This window comes from Haliotis cracherodii, unplaced genomic scaffold, assembly GCF_022045235.1.
Source record: "Haliotis cracherodii isolate W230 unplaced genomic scaffold, xgHalCrac1.p SCAF_2, whole genome shotgun sequence".
In the NCBI taxonomy this organism is placed as follows: domain Eukaryota; kingdom Metazoa; phylum Mollusca; class Gastropoda; order Lepetellida; family Haliotidae; genus Haliotis; species Haliotis cracherodii.
In genome coordinates, this window is record NW_027266275.1 from 25302428 (window position 1) to 25319220 (window position 16793).

A 16793-nucleotide genomic window follows, 5' to 3' on the forward strand; every position below is an offset into this window, starting at 1 on the left:
ACATTAAAATACATGTTGACATAACATTGTTTTGATAAGATATATGTAGCATGAACTATCTTCCTTGAAACTGTTTGTCATCCTCGGGATGAGTGAGAGGGTTTCCTTCGCCAGTCAAGAGTTCTGAGGAGCAGACAAAATTGAGTATGAAGCATACATTCACGAAAATCAAATCTGATAAATCTGTTTTGGGTCTTACTTTATACAGATTGTGTTATCGGAATATACAGAAAACCATCTTTTTATGGGTTTTCTTATTATTAAAATGTAATAAAACAACTGAAAATGATTAACTATAGCTGATTTGTATTAGCGAATCACATGACATAAGGGTTCCCGTATATATAATGTGAGCAATATTTATCTGTGGAAACACCGACAATTTGTCATATGATCCGAACTGATGCGGCAGTGGCAGTGGCAGTGTGTGGGTAATGGGCCGGAGATGTTGGTGACATGTTGTAATCGTAAGGGTGGACGTATGTCGTGGATGAGGGATGAAATTACAGATTACAGATCATTTATTAAGGGATGTTGGGGATTCATATTTGTGTGGGTATTGGTGAAAGTTGGTGTTGGTGACAGAAGGGGACAAATACCTGGTTTTGGTTTTGGATGATGTTGCCGCTGACACAAAGACTTCTTCCTCCGCATCACGCTCACACACAGAAGGCCAGCAACAGCAACCGTTATGACACACGTCGCTAGTATGATGATAACGTTGCTGACCACTGTATAAAAAAACATCGAAAATGTACTGTGGTTTACATTAGCTTCAATCATGACAAAAGAAGCAGGACCATACATTAAATTTTGGAATTCAAGTAACTGAATGCCATTTTTCATGTATGTGATAATTACGTAATCTGATTTTCAGTGGGTTTTTTAAAAGACATTATTCGTGTTCATAATGCATTGATGAGGTTACAGCCATTGTATACATTTATGTGAAAGAAAGTTAGAAAAGAAAAACAAAATTGTACAATACACGTACATGTATACGGCAGATTGTCGTTGGCGAGTGATTTATTCGGTGGATTTTTCATGGTGGAATCTTGAGGAGAAACGGTTGTAATGCTAGGCCATTCTGTAACAAAACAACAACATTCCTTACACCCTTTACAATATCATGTATTATCTCTGTAACACTATCCAACATAGATTAAAGGAAATAATATTAATTCACTTTCAAATGATCGAGTATCTGGAAAGGAGAATAAACTGACCAGGGCAGAGACGTCGACATGTTTCTTCATGACCAGGGTCCTGTGGTCCAGCATGGAGGCAGATGCTCTCACAGGAGTCACATCGGGACACAGCGACGTCATAATATTGTAGATAGGGGCATTTCCGTTGATGGAGAGATCCTCTAATACCATATTCTAGGAGGAAAATAGATTTTTAAATATCACGCTCCCTGGTCTCGCAAATAAAGTAAAGCAAATTCTGGACACATGGACACACAACACATGCAATGCATATATACGTTTCCAAATGAAATGACACAGGCACTACATTCTACCTTTGTTAATGTCAAACGTGTGATAAGTATTTATGAAAAGTTACAGTTAGTGTACTGTACGCGTTTTACGACTGCAACCATGTAACGGACTGGTTATTACATCAAAACGCGAGGCGAATAAACAAGGTTCATGTGAAGCAGAGCTAGCGTTAATCTTACCTGGACACTTAGTTTCGCATTCCGCTGTTGTTTTCTGTGCCTCGGAATAGTCACATATATGACTACAAGGGTCACAATTGTCGGTAACGATGTCAAAGTACGTCCCTTCTTCACATATCGGCTTCCCTGGTACTTGACATAGTAACACAGATGCCAAAAGGAATCGTACTATGTTCGTATGAGGTTTAACCAACACCCTCCAAACATCTGTTTCGACTGAGTCGGGCATGAGAGTGATAAACTCTATCCAAATCAAGTCTTCTTTCCAGTGTTTCGTCACTCAAGTACTGATTTAGGGGGTCTGTAGTGACCCTCCTGGATTTGGTGGTGGGGCAGACCATTCTAAATCGTTGATAGAAACACTCCCTATTTTATACCCTGGATCTCACTATGCCGGATGACCTTTGTGGCAGATGACCTATATGGATCACGCCACCACAAATATTAGGTCACATGACTGGACTGTGACGTAAATGGGAATTCCCAAAATCTCGCTTCCGAGATTTTTTGGAGAGGTCAATTAATATATCTATCAAAACTTTGTAAAATCAACTTGGGCATTTGGACTTAATACTATTAGTTAACTTTGTATTTACGAGCAACATGTATCTTCATTTAAATATTAAATTGTCACATTGTATACGTTCTGGGATATGATGAACTGTTCACATAAATATTATTATACACCCATGTAAGTTTCTGTTCGCAGCTTTAAAAATAAACAATACTCTTCACAAACATGACAGGTCTTTGTTTGTGCGCCTTTGCGCTTGTTTGCAATTTACATACATGTAGGGCAAGACTGCAGACTGAATGTACCCTGCAGTCGATATCGATTCAGTTCATTTATTGCTTCTTCCGACTGGGTCTACTTTTTTCGCGTGAAACCTCAATACACACGTTGCAAAATCACATCGTCATTTTATAGATTTTATCGTAAATTTAATATCAACAAGTTAAGTGGAATAAACACTCCAAGCATTTATGAACATGGGTTTAAATTTGATTAACTCGCCATCATGTTCATTGACCCTCCTTTACAGTAAGTAATAAAACGCAACGCAAATTGACATCCAATCTATTTTGTATGAAATGATCAAATCTGAAAAATCTTATAACTAATTGTCTTTAATTTAGCTATATTACATTAATCAAAAATATATTTTCAGAACTGCTTTAAATTGTAATAATTATTTTCAATTGATTGGGAAATGAAGCCTAAAGACACAATATGATAGAATACATTCATATTAACTTTTCTTATACATTTCATGTTCTAATTAACACTCGTGCTGGTGTGTTTGTTTGAACAATCGAAAAAATGTGTCTCTACCATAGTTTCAGATTTAGGTCATCTTTGGAGATAGAATACGGACTTGAATACGAGGAAACATTCTCTGATTTTAATAAATGGGCTTAAAATAAGAATGGCAGTAATAAAGAAAAATAGGATAAAGTCGAACAGACGCAAACTATTATACTTGTCTTGTCAGATTTGAACTAGGTTTACAACGTTGACAGTACTTTACTTTTAGCCTGTAAAAGATCAAATATATTTCTCTTCTGAACAAAACTGCTGAGGACACCAGGGAAATCAGGAGGATGCTCACAGCCAGTATAACGACAGCATATTCTGCCGCCCAATATCCATCTGGAAAAAAACTTATTTGTTTATTCAGCTAAATATTTATTATAACACATAAGATCAATCTAACGTAATCCTTAGTAAGGTTCAAATCAAGCTTTCTTTTGTCAAAAAAACATAAACTGGTGCAAATAACCATTGGTAAGAAGGCGCTCATTTTATTTAACAGGCAGTTTCGAGCACAAATCTGTCAAATAGATCTCCATTGATTGTTTAAATTGTCCCAGAATTTCAAAAGCATGACATATTTTCGTTATGTTCAACTTTGTTGCCTTCAATTACTCAAACAAATTGCATGTGCACAAACTAAATCGAGACACTTAATTGTTTGTTGCTCAACTCTACAGCAATCATTATTCCAGCTATATGGCGGCGGGTTATAAATAATGGAGTCTGGACCAGACAATGCAGTGATTGATGTTATGAGCAACGGGGACAATGGCATGCGATGAACTAAGTCAATTAGCCAGCCCAGCATAGGTTTCTGGGGATCAATTCTAACCCGGAATCCCCACGGGGTTAGATATTTTATGACAACAATAAATGGTATGAGGTAATAGTTTAACATGGTTTGGATATTCATAACGTGACGTGCATCTTTTGCAGATTGTTCATAAGGTATTAAAGAAATACTACATTCTTTACATATCTTACCACATGTACTGCTAGTATTCTGTGCGTTTGATCGAGACAATACACCAACTACTTTTTGTATAATAATTTGTATATAATGCCCTATTATGCACTAGATACTTGGAACCTTACATCGTTCACTACTTGAGGTATCGTCTGATAGTAGAGTTGCAGACGTTGTTGCAGTTTGAGCATTCAATAATGCTGTCACAGGCTCCGGCAGCGACACTGAAACACAGTAATGTTATAGACATGCAACATATCAATTTCATACAAGTCCCGAGCTTTTATTATTTTAGATCATACTTTTAAAAGCGATAGTTTACCACTTATAACATGAAACAGTATATTCATAGCAAGATCTGAAAGGATGTTAAATACAGGTGAATACATCTATTTCAGTTGTCAATGTATCAAACTGAAATGTTTGGACGAGTCTCCTAATACTTTATATTGTGTCATATTTCTTGCACATCTCGTATTAGATTTTTCATCAGTTTTAATTATATGAATTCCATGGTACCTGGACACAGTTTTCTACAGCGTGCGGCTGTCCCCATGACATCGGCTTGGTGGCAGAGTTCATCACAAGGCTGACAGGTGCCAGAGACTGCTTCCCAGTAAAAATCTTTTGAGCAAAATCCCATCACTTGCTTCTCCTGGTACAACAATACGATCTGCATCGTGCAAAAATATTCTCGTTACGAATTTTGGTGAAAGTATGATTTGACAACAATTTGCGGGGGGCATATCCTACGCCACGAGATCTGACTTGGCTTGGTTGTGGTTCAGGGAAATGTGACAGCAAATCGCTACATGAATCAAATTCTTCACCCTCACCTTCTTCCAATCATTGACCGCCAGAGGTGCTGTTTCAAATGGACAACGCTCCACCGCACACAACTCGTGTCACGGTAGACTACCTCATAATGCCAACATTAACCCCTTGCCCTGGCCGTCGAGATCTCCAGATCTCAATCCAATCGAACACCTCTGGGAAGAACTCGATAGACGTGTACGTCATCGTCAGAACACGCCGCAGATACTCCCACAACTCGCCAACGCGTTACAAGCAGAATGGCGCAGAGTTCATGAGTTATGAGAGTTATGAGTTCAGCGCAACCTTGTGGCCTTATGTGACATGACAATGAACATTTTTCAATGCCTTTGTCCAACGACAACATGTGACTATTAAATTAAATATATCGGCTTCATAAGATACAATAAGTGTACTGAAAATCTACATGTGCGTGTTTTTTTAAGAGTGTAATCTGTTCAGTAAACACGCAGATATGCTTTCAGGATGCATGTTCATACCTAATTGAAATACATGTATGTGTGAAGGTAGCCACACTAATCGTGTGATCATTGCTATTATTAACTGACGCGGAAAACGATCACAAGTCAGCACACGCCCTGTGGATAAACAAATAGTCCCCCATATTAACATCTACCCTTTGGTGCCGATCTACATAATGGCCATCGACATTTATCTTGACTATCTGAACATGTTACACGTCAGCCAGATATGTAAGTCACGACACAAAATTCATTACTAAGGTAATAAAAGTGCTTTGTGTGTTGATTCTATGTTTAGGTATCGGCTTTGGAAGATTAATTGGAAATACAGTTAAGAGAGTCTCCAAACAAATTAACGACTTATTCACGTGACCAACGATTATCTATAAATAACAATTGTTTACCTCTGTCCTCGTATGTGAGATTCCTTTTTCGGAAGGCAGGCGGAGTAATCTGAACTTGTTCACGGTGCTACTTTACGTTGCATCACAAGTAACATTACTAGCTTTAATAAATACAGCCTGGATCAATGTCAATTTTAATGTGGTGTATAACATAAAATATATCATGTATTAATCAGTTTACAACTCTCAAACATGTATTCATAACGTTATGACAAGGAGTACCGATTGTGCACTCCCAACAACAGGACGTGACCTTTTCCCTAAACTAAAGGAAGTGACATTTTAAATAAAAAATAAACTCTACAATCGGCCCCATAATTTTACAATTTGATATTGTCTTGTTACTGTGATTAGTCGTCAGGAGTACATTCTGGTGTAATAGAATGTCACGAGATCTCTACACAATATAGCGGTTATTACATACAAGGCGACTGCTGTTATCTCTCTCTCATACCCACTCTACAATGGAGACGAGAATGTCAGGGTTGCATGTTGGGAAAGTGAACATGAACTCTCACTGTATTTGAACTGCCATTATTTAGAACTGTATAAGAACCTGCGTGTAATCTTACGTTTTTCAATACGCCATGATTTAATTTGGTCACTATAACAATATTTACAACTTTCATAAGGGAAAAATGTTTGATTTTGTTGCAAACACAATTAACGTGATAATAATGTTAAAATACGGAGGTTGTAAATACACTTAAGTACGCGAATACTAGTCGCATCAAGGTCTCTCTCAGTGGTAGTTACAATGGGTGCAACAATCATTTCATTGCAGTAAACATTGCATGGATAAACATGGTTTCATATGGTATATCAATTAAGCTACATCCGTGTTCTTTATACCAAATGGCAGTCCGTGAGTTTAGATTTGTTCCACATTTTTGTATGACATGTTACCGTGAAAAACACACTAACATCAATGATCATGAGGGCCTTTAGTTTAAATATTCTACAAGGATGTTTGGAATTGAAGAGGGACAATGCTCGGGCTAACTGGCAAATTTGGTTCGTGTCCCTGAGACAACACTTTGTTCTCCAGCTCATTCAAATGTGTTCATGATATAGTGGGAGTCGTACAGAAAAGGTTAATCCTAAGTAAGTTATAAGTTTCAAGGGTATGGTTAGATTTATGACAAGCGACCAGATTCTAAAGCAAGAGCAATAATTAATTCATGAAAGTGTATCTTTCATATACCCACGGAGATTTCACAATATTAACAGTCAGAATTTGTTTGATTTCGTTCTAGAATTTACGTAGGTCATTAACATCAGGGAAAGGGGAACCAGGAAGGAGTGGTGGGGGTTGGTGTGTGTGTGTGTTGGGGGTGTGGGGGGGGGGGGGGGGGGGGGGGATCACTAGTTCACTATTAATGCTTTTCTGTTGCCATCATTGATCAATGCAACCTGTAAGTAAATGTCATGCAATGTGCACATGACCCGTGAAGATTCCGGGGTAGAATAGATCTTCAGTAACCCATACTTGCCGTAAAAGGTGACTATGCTTGTCGTAAGAGGCGACGAACGGGATCGGGTGGTCAGACTCTCTGACTTGGTTGAAACATGTCATCGATCCCGACTACGTGGATCGATGCTCATGATATTAATCACTGGATTGTCTGGTCTAGACTCGATTATTTACAGACCGCCGTCATATAGCTGGAATAAGTTAAACAACAAACCAACCAACCAATGTGCACATCTGTATTTCTTTGTTGACTGGCCATCAGCCCACAAAATAAACATTCACATAACTATAAAAATTTCGATCTGTAGAAATACAAACAGAAAAAAACGGATTTTTCTTACACAGCCTAATAAATAACAATTTATTTATGACATATATTGTGTTATGGTCAGGGGAGCATCTTCATAAATACGGTTATTACCAATTCCTGCGGGGGAAAAAAGAATTATGCTAACAACAAGAACACTGTGAAAGGAGTTCCAGATCCATTTTTATTTACAAATACTGCAAAAACCTTACAACATATTTTTTTTGAATTTATAATTACAATTGGTATAGGAACATGTGATCATTAGAGCAACTGGAATAATTACTTCAAATTTTTACCAAAAATCCAACTTGGTGTTGATGCACACCAACGTCCATTATGACAACCAAGCATGTGCATCGTTCTTAAACTATAACATGTCACATTCCAAATGGATCCCTTGATACACTATAAATCGTATGTATGCAGTGCATCTGTATACCGTTTGACTGGCAATCGTGTCAAAGGTGGATTAGGTATACAATAGCATGTACATGTAGAGCACGTTTACACCGTTTGACTTGTCCTCGCCTTAAAGACCTGTCAGCAATTAAATTGCTGTGGTTACTTTCGTTTGGTAATACCGCCATATAAACATCATGGGTCACTTTTTTCAAGCCTGAGCTGCATTTCCATTTTTTGGGACATTGGCCATAGATGGGGTGCATCGCCAAAGTAACAGAGGGTATTGGATTTTGGGCGGTCTTGAACAACAACGAGGCCTTTATCCAAAGATATTCTCTCCTTCTAATCCTTTCTCGGATGTTAGGCATGATTCTGCGCCATGACGAGAGAGTGTTGAATCTTGCCCTGTGCATTTTCAGCACCGAATATTGTGCGCTCTTATCGCTGCGTATAACACTGTCACCAAATCAGTCATTTATATCAATGTCAGACTGCTACAACAGCTGATTAGCAGCTGAATGAGCGTTGACAATGCAGACAGCTATGTGTTTAGATCAGGTGCAGGAGGCGAGGGACTTTCGTTTTCAGGAACACCTGCAGTAAGGAATGCAGAGGTGAATATCATCATAATGTAAAATTATATTATTGTGGTTAAGTAAAGAGTTGTTTCTTTTTATAAATGTGTTTGCATAAACAGATATGAACGACATATTAATACAGTCATACAAAAGTCACATTTAGATAGACTCTTTCGTCTGTCAGCGTAAAAGTATATTGGACATTACTACTATATTGTATAGTTGATATTCATAAGCAAGAGGTCTATTCACTTTTTAAATGCTATTTGGTGTACAAATGCTTCATTCTAGACAAAATATATTCTCATTACCATCGGAAATATATATTGTCTAATAAACAAATAACCTCCTAGTTCCAGAGAGAAAAACGGATTGCTGGATTGGTTATGTTCCTGATAAACGAATTACATAAATTTTCCTCACTTAATCTCTGCATTTCCTCCTGTGCCTGCCCACGCTCTTGTGTCCCACTCTTGGTGCATTTTGCCTTGGTCAGTCTGTGGGTGATTCGTCTGGACAGTTCAGGTCTTATCTTGTGTATCACAATGGCCAGCATTACAACAGTAACTACCACAGCTAAGCTTCCGAGGACAATCAGCGGAATATTATCTGCGATGGAAAATAATCAAATCTTCAGGGCAAGGAAAACCAAACACTCTCTTTATTTGCTGCTAATGAAAAGAAATTCCTGTAAATAACATCCACAGTAAGTATTATAACTACTGGTATAGTCATATAGTCAAACAATTACAGAACGGTTGACAAATTCGAAGATAACGTTATAAAAGTGATTCTTACGATGACTGCCTACTGACGTATGTCCTTCGGGCTCTGTTGATCCGTTTGCATTATATGACGTGAAGGTAGTTGCACTAATGCCATAAACATTTGCAGTTGTCCATTCTGTAATAAAATGTACGACCACAGCGAATAAGACACGTTTGATTACATATATTCATATATAGTGTTATATTACGAAGAAAGCAAATTCTTCCAATGGAATAATATAATATTTACGACTGACATCACCTTGACATGAAAAAACCAAACGCCTCCACGAAGACAAAATTCAGATTTGAGCTGTAGATTAAATATATGCACAAACATATTCTTTATCCCTGAATTCTCTTAAGGAATACTATTATCGGCAACACAACTCTTTACTTTCATCTATTAAAAGAAGACTCATGAATCATTTACCTGGACAATGTCGGTTGCACTGTTCCAGTTGGCCTGTCTGCTGAGCGTGTCTGCATAACGCGTCACACTCCTCGCACCGCCCAACTACTTCGTCATAGTACTGCGTAGATAGGCACGGCCTTTCGTTGACAGCCTCGAGGTAACCTTAGAGAACAGGGGAACGTTGAAACCAATATATGTCACGTTACCATCACTGTGTTCATAGCATCTGTAAGCTGGTGTAAAGCCCTCACATTCAATATATACAAATGTGTGATTTCTATAATTATATTCGAACATTTAGGTTGATAAATCATAATACACCGTAATGTAGCAATCGGTTTCATATGTGTCAATATTATATCTGTAAACTAAGCGACAAATTCAATACGCCAAACATAAATGTATGTTTTTCTTCGATATTGGTCTCACGAGTCCGCCAACGTGTTAGTGATATACATGAAGAGTCATTCAACATTAACACTTTATCATTTTGAAAAATGGTCTTACGGTCAACACCAGTACTTGCAGAAGATACTAGAAAGACACATAAAGGTTCTGTTCCTAAAGGTCTTTACATGTAGATACGGTGAAATGGCACACTGACCTGGACACTTGTTGTGGCACTTGTCAACTGTTTTCTGGATCACAGCGTGTTGACATATATCACTACAATGGTCACAGTTGCCTGTAGCCTCATCGAGGTACAACTCCTTTCCACATGTCGGCTTACAGCTCGATTCGGCAATAAAGCAAACGAGCAGTACTCCACATCCTAGGAAGGAAAGGTGATCAGCCATGTTGGATTTTATCCGTTTTCAAACTCGGTCCTGTAAGCCTCAAGACAACTAATAGTGATCCCGCTAGCTGTGTGAGGAACAGTGTGCAGGATATCGGGGCCGATGTTGCCTCCTCGGACGACAGCAAAAGAGTGACTACACTTCATTCTGATATGAAAGTTTTATCTACCTGCGCGGGTATTCCCCTACCATTACGTTCAAAACTGTTTGGACGCATGCGCATGTTATGAGGTGATCCAATCATTCGTGACCAACTCGTGTTATTCCGGGACAAGCCGAATAGTGACTCGTGCCCCTATCATGGCCATTTTTGCGACCGGGTTCCGTCTTTGCGCAAACGGGCATACCTTAAATAATTGTCAACTCGTTGCGTAATGGGTCACATTTATTTTCCCATGTATTATATATATTTCAGATGCAATTTAAAGCACATCGGGACATGCAGAATTATACAGCATGATTGAACACATTTAAAGGGGCACTGATCTAACGCAATTCCCCGGACTGGTTGTTGCCTTTGTTATTGTTTTTTCACCCGTAAGAACCCGGATGATACGCAACGCAACTGAGCGTGACCAGAGACTGGGCTACCGTCTGCAAGGACAGCTAAATAAAATTGGAAGCTGGAGGCAATATTTGTTTTACGCATTTTTTAACACTGGTTGGTTAACTGTGAACTATAAAAATTTCGACAAAGGACGCATGTTAATTAATTTCTTCAGCCTAAACAAACAGACAAAAAGAACGGCGGAGCTCATCGGATGTCGTCATTTGGAAATACCCCAGATGGATTGCGTCGATAATACGATTACTACTCCCTTGTTGCGATTCACGTTTTCTGGTATAACCCTACACTTGTGTATTTGTCGTCATTCACTTGATGCTCAGTTAATGAATTTATTACTGGTACAATTAGTGGTAGCACCTCTTATATTACCTGACAAAGGTTCCATTTGGTATTTATTGTGTCTGGGCTAATTATTCAATCTAAATCCAGGTTTGAGGTGAGGTGAAATGTGTGTTATGTAATATGCACGTGGCAGCCCAGCAAGAGGTGAATGATCAGTTGATTTACTTTTTTTGTAAATCAACGGATCGTTCCTAGTCATCAAAGGATTAACAGAAAATACGTTGATTGATTAATCACTGTTATCTTGCACAGTGGATATGTCAAAAGTGAGTGTTTACATATCAAAGTTTACTAAAACAAAGGGAATACACTCATATCATGGCGTGAAGTGCCGATGTAAAAACAACATACTTTGTTCAAAGGGGTAACTGATAATACGTTGATTGATTACTCATTGTTATCTATCACTCAATGGATTTTTTAGGAACCGTGGACGTTATGAAAATAGTTGTCACGTGGGCCTTCTCAGCCGACCCTTGAGACTTGACACCTATGTGAAACACCTGAAATAATTTAAGTGATCAGTTGAGAAACGAACACGAGTTATAATATCCCGAAACGATAAATATCTTTTAAAATATTGGATTGTTATAGTGACACAGGACATCGAATAAGTTTCTTTGTACAGCTGCAGACAAGTGAGATATTGTTCCTTTGTGTGGATATTCACGGATACATTCCTCGAACAAGGAGCTGCCTAATATTTATACACATAAATTTGGTAGGTTGTAATTATGGTATTTGCATTTTGTTTTCTTTCATTTGCTGTAGCATGGAACCGATTCGTTCTTGTTTCTCTACGTCTTGGTTGGAAATTCTTCAATGCGCGATAGACGTTGTTTTCACAAGTCTTTTCCTTTGTAAGCGTGTATATATCAATTTGTAAAATGTGATTCTCTCAGGCAATTTATAAAATGTGTAAATATTTCAGTCATTTTGACTGAAAAATATGTCCAGATTGACTAAAAATTGATTAAGACGGTCAAAAGGGCATAAAAACATCACAACAGATTATTATGTAGGATTAGAAGCCAAACAACATAGAAATGTACTTTTCAACGTAACATTTTCAGTCTCTTGGTGATGACATTAAACATAAAAATGTTTGGAATTCGTTATCATAATAATACAGATGGAAATGTTTTTCAGTCACTTTGTAAAATAACTGAATATTGAGGCGTTTAATAATTTTTTACACATTTTGACTGTAAAAAATATACACACTATATAAAAAACAATGCTCAGGTGAAATATTTACTTTGTGTTGCAAGCAAAAATAGAGTAAACGAAAATCGCAAATTTACCAAGCAAGTGACTTCGTACCATTACCGATTCTACCAACAAATATACCTACATTTCCTTATTATCTCGAAAACTGTATTTCATTTTGTTGATCAATGTGACCATACGCCCTTATTACTACCCATAAAAGTGACTAATGCGCTTACGAATGGCGCAGCAGAGGCTATACATCCGGGTACTCACTGGGAAAAAACAATAACAAAGGCAACAACCAGTCCCGGGGAATTGCTTTAGATCAGTGCCACTTTAACTGTGTCTTGGGTATATATTTAGATGCAAGACATATGTAAAATAAAAAATTATTTCTGAGGGATTCTATGACGAAGAACTTGAAATCATACGCGTATTCTGATTGGTTTGTTGTATTTTCGCACATAACATTCATCGATGGGGGGACGAGTCTTCTTGCAGGTTACGGAAAGGGACGAGTGGGGACGAATGGTGATCCAATATCGTCCCGCCCCTTTCCGAACACTGCACAAATACTCGTATCCCTGTCGGTCAATGTATGTGGGAAATACGACAAATCAATCGGAATGCGGGTATGATCGGAGGTACTTTGATACAAAATAATCTCGAGTACTTAAATCCAATATGTGATCATTTAATAAATTGTGAAAAATGTATGTCATTATTTCGACACTACAAAGTCAATGGATATCAGAACTGTGTTGTATGAATTGTATGTTGTTAGTTACATATTGGACCATGCATGTGCGTCTGGTTACATTCAATTTACGGTTCAATTGATAGCGATATCTTATTCCATTGAGTTTTATCGTTTACGATCCATTTGAGTATGTCAGCTAAGTTATGTTTAGACAACTTGATATTACACATATATTGTTTAGGGCTAATGTATAGCTCTTGATTTGTTAAACTATCTAAATAGATGATAATGATTGCCGTAATATATGAATCTATTTTACTATTTGTAAGAAATCGAAGCTACATGTGAAACACTTCATAAGGAATAGGAATTAATAAGTGTCTGCTGAATACTAGTAATTTTCATCATTATTTTGCCTTTTACGTCCACTGGAATGTGTTTCGGCAGATAATTGAGACTGCTAATAGTTACTGTTTTCATTAGCCTTGACGTTCTAAATTTGCATTTGATTTTTTCCGCTTTTCCTTATACCTGTCCGATGTTACAAAAGAAATTCTCATGTTTGACGTAATCCACAGCTAGACGCACCACATCAAATGTTTATTGTTTTTGATGGTAACCAGTAAAAAATCGAATCTGAACCAGACAATCTGGTGAGTAATCCATCTAACTACGCCACTGGGTACAGTGACACGCAATCAAACAATGTCATATCGATCCTGACCACCTGATCCATTAAGTCGCTTCTTAGGACAAGGAATGGGTTGTTGGGATTTGCCGTCTTTTGTCCTAATTATTTACCTCAGTTTTCATATGTGTATGCTAATTACGTTATTAAAATCCATTCCCTTGTCCTGCTTCAGTGTTTTGTAAAGGGCATGTTGTATATTCCTTCTGGACGCTCTTCTGACACACACAAAAGACATAATAGAATCAAGTCAATACTCTGAATCGTCAATTTACATATACTTGTACGGTCGATATAACGATGATTCAGTCTGCTCATTGCGTAAGACCCCTTGCATATTGCAACACGACACACAACAACACACTACGTAGAGATGATTCGCTGATGCGTGAAAGTAGGTCAAGTGACATTCCCCTCGTTTGTAAACGTTTAAAACATGGAAATGATGACTTGGCAGAATGTACGACGGTTGTTTATGCCACTCTGTATAGTTAGGCTAAGTATTTTATCATTTATGGTCAATTCATCACATATTCAATAAACACACCTTTCTTGGTTTTTAGTTGGGGTTTTCAGTACTGCCGACGTATATACGTATACAGTGGCTTAAGGTGCCTCAACGTTATGTCTATAATCGCGTCTGGACAAGACAAACCAATAATTGATGCCATGAGCAACGTCTCACACCGTCGGTTTATGACGACGTGTATTCAACCAAGTCTGACCACCCAATTCATTTAGTCGCCTCTTTCGACTAGCATAGGACGATGGGGACATACCCTAACCCAGACTAGTTACGGAAGATGATATTAGATGAACTCAAACAAAACGTGTAGTCTCATAAAATATAGAATATATCTGTGCAATACACATGTTCTGTGAATCTTATGGTCTTGTATACAAATCCAGTTTCGTGTGTTACAATTTGTGTTGTATTTCACACCTACATTCAAAACAGATTCGCCGTCGGTCAGGTGTGATGCAACAGTATATACCAGATTCGTCACACAATCAACATCATGATTCACGTTCCTGGCTCTCACATATACATATACTGTTAGTTCACTGTTGTTACCTGTAAGAAGACCAAGGGAACTTATCCCGGCATGCACTATCTGTAAATTAGTCAGTTCATATTTCTGTGTGACGCATGGCGAAATATGTGCGTAAACTGCATCGCTAGTTCTGTGAATAAACTCAGTGTGTGATTCAAAATGAACTCTTCGTAGTACTGTATGGGTTATTCTCATTTGCTTTAGTATAAACTAAACATTTCAGGTCATATAGATTCATATCAATTAATCTAGGAATGGTTGGTTTCACACATGTGCTATTCTTTCCAGGAAATGAACAGGTTTGTCTTTGTACTGTGTGTTTTCGCAATTTAGATTGCGGAAATTATACCATGACATATACGCAAATTGTCTTCTGTTTTCCCAATTACATAAAAGGTACACACACAAACATAATCACAAATGTAAACACAGACATATGTATTAAACTATACAACTCTACAAAGGTAAGGTCACAATACATTGGTTATTAGACGTTCTTCCTAATTTTGTAAAATGCATCGAAATGCATTTTATTTTATCTAAATATTTGAAAAACTGGCATCTGTGTAAATTAACTGTCGACAGATGTAACTCACATGATGAATAAATGTGTGATGGAACTGACAAGGAATCTCTATCCATTCGTTGCTTGATCGCCAACTAACATAAACATAATCATAATTTGGTGTCGCGTTTGTCAACGCCGGTCTGTAAATAGTCGAATCTAGACCAGAAGATCCGTTGTTTGATCATGAGCATCGCTCCACACAATTGGGATGACGATACTATTTACTCGCTTTTCAGACAAGCATCGGTTGCTGGCATTCTTAACAGGAATTCCCATGTTTAAGAGACCCAATACCTACATGTAACACACAAACTGACTTGGTTCGTAATGTAATATTTGATTTACGTTCTACTTTCACATATTAACACATTTTCAACGTCCGGTTGAACTAACGTTTGCACTGCAGAGATTTAAAAATAAAATGTATATGACCCTCTAGAAACAATTAGCCTTCATTCATGTTTAATGTGTTGACAAATGGATATATAGTTTATGTACACTCATTGACAGGTTCAGATAAATGGGTTACGATACGGACTATTTTGCTCCGTAAATTTCGAAAGAGCAAAGGCATCAATAAGAATTCACATTCTTATTGAAAAACACAGTTAAACAGTTTCATAGCAACATGTACATGAAGGGTAATTCAACACAAGAAATAATCACAGGTACATGTAATAATAATAATAATAATAATAATAATAATAATAATGATAATAATAATAATGATAATAATGATAATCCCGGGTTTGCTACCAGGAATACAGCCCTTCTTTAAACCTGGGTAATGCAGAAGGCTGCAGGCATCATCATCATCATCATCATCATCATCATCATCATCATCATCATCATCATCGTACTACTACAACTACAACTACTACTACTACTACTAATAATAATAATGATAATAATAATAATAATAATAATAATAATAATAATAATAATAATAAACCGGCAATGTGTGATTTTGCATCAAAATGTAAATATGAAATGTAGATTATGTAATGAATTTAATGAGACAAACACAAACACAGTATCTTAACCGTGTCTTAATTTGAGTACTTATTTCTAACTTTTGTAAAATGACTGATGCGACACAGGAAAACATCAAATATAAACGATTTTCTTGGCTATAGGTAATAACCAATGCCTTTAAATTTCTGGATTGCCCACCTGTATCTACAGAAGCAGTAATTGTATATATAACACGGTGCCACTGTTGCTTCAATTGCTTCTTTACAAACGCAATAATGCC

At 37.3% G+C, this 16793-nt stretch overlaps 2 protein-coding genes and 1 long non-coding RNA gene across 3 annotated transcripts; all 3 read right to left on the reverse strand.

Moving 5' to 3' along the window:
- LOC139468875 (uncharacterized) lies at positions 1-2754 on the reverse strand. Its single transcript, XM_071251010.1, has 5 exons — positions 1682-2754; positions 1227-1382; positions 995-1087; positions 600-731; positions 1-123 (listed from the first exon to the last, which is right to left on the reverse strand). Exons 1-5 carry the CDS (start codon positions 1908-1910, stop codon positions 56-58), a joined length of 678 nt encoding a protein of 225 aa, XP_071107111.1. The 5' UTR covers positions 1911-2754; the 3' UTR covers positions 1-55.
- A 111-nt stretch (positions 2755-2865) lies between these two features.
- Positions 2866-5749, reverse strand: LOC139469183 (uncharacterized). Its single transcript, XR_011653714.1, has 4 exons — positions 5663-5749; positions 4483-4636; positions 4092-4187; positions 2866-3332 (listed from the first exon to the last, which is right to left on the reverse strand). It is a non-coding gene; the product is annotated as an uncharacterized lncRNA (long non-coding RNA).
- A 2274-nt stretch (positions 5750-8023) lies between these two features.
- On the reverse strand, positions 8024-10700 carry LOC139468876 (uncharacterized). The gene is made up of 5 exons (XM_071251011.1): positions 10213-10700; positions 9627-9770; positions 9225-9329; positions 8850-9035; positions 8024-8442 (listed from the first exon to the last, which is right to left on the reverse strand). The coding sequence occupies exons 1-5, from the start codon at positions 10403-10405 to the stop codon at positions 8390-8392; spliced, it is 681 nt and encodes a 226-aa protein (XP_071107112.1). The 5' UTR covers positions 10406-10700; the 3' UTR covers positions 8024-8389.
- Between the last annotated feature and the right edge of the window lie 6093 nt (positions 10701-16793).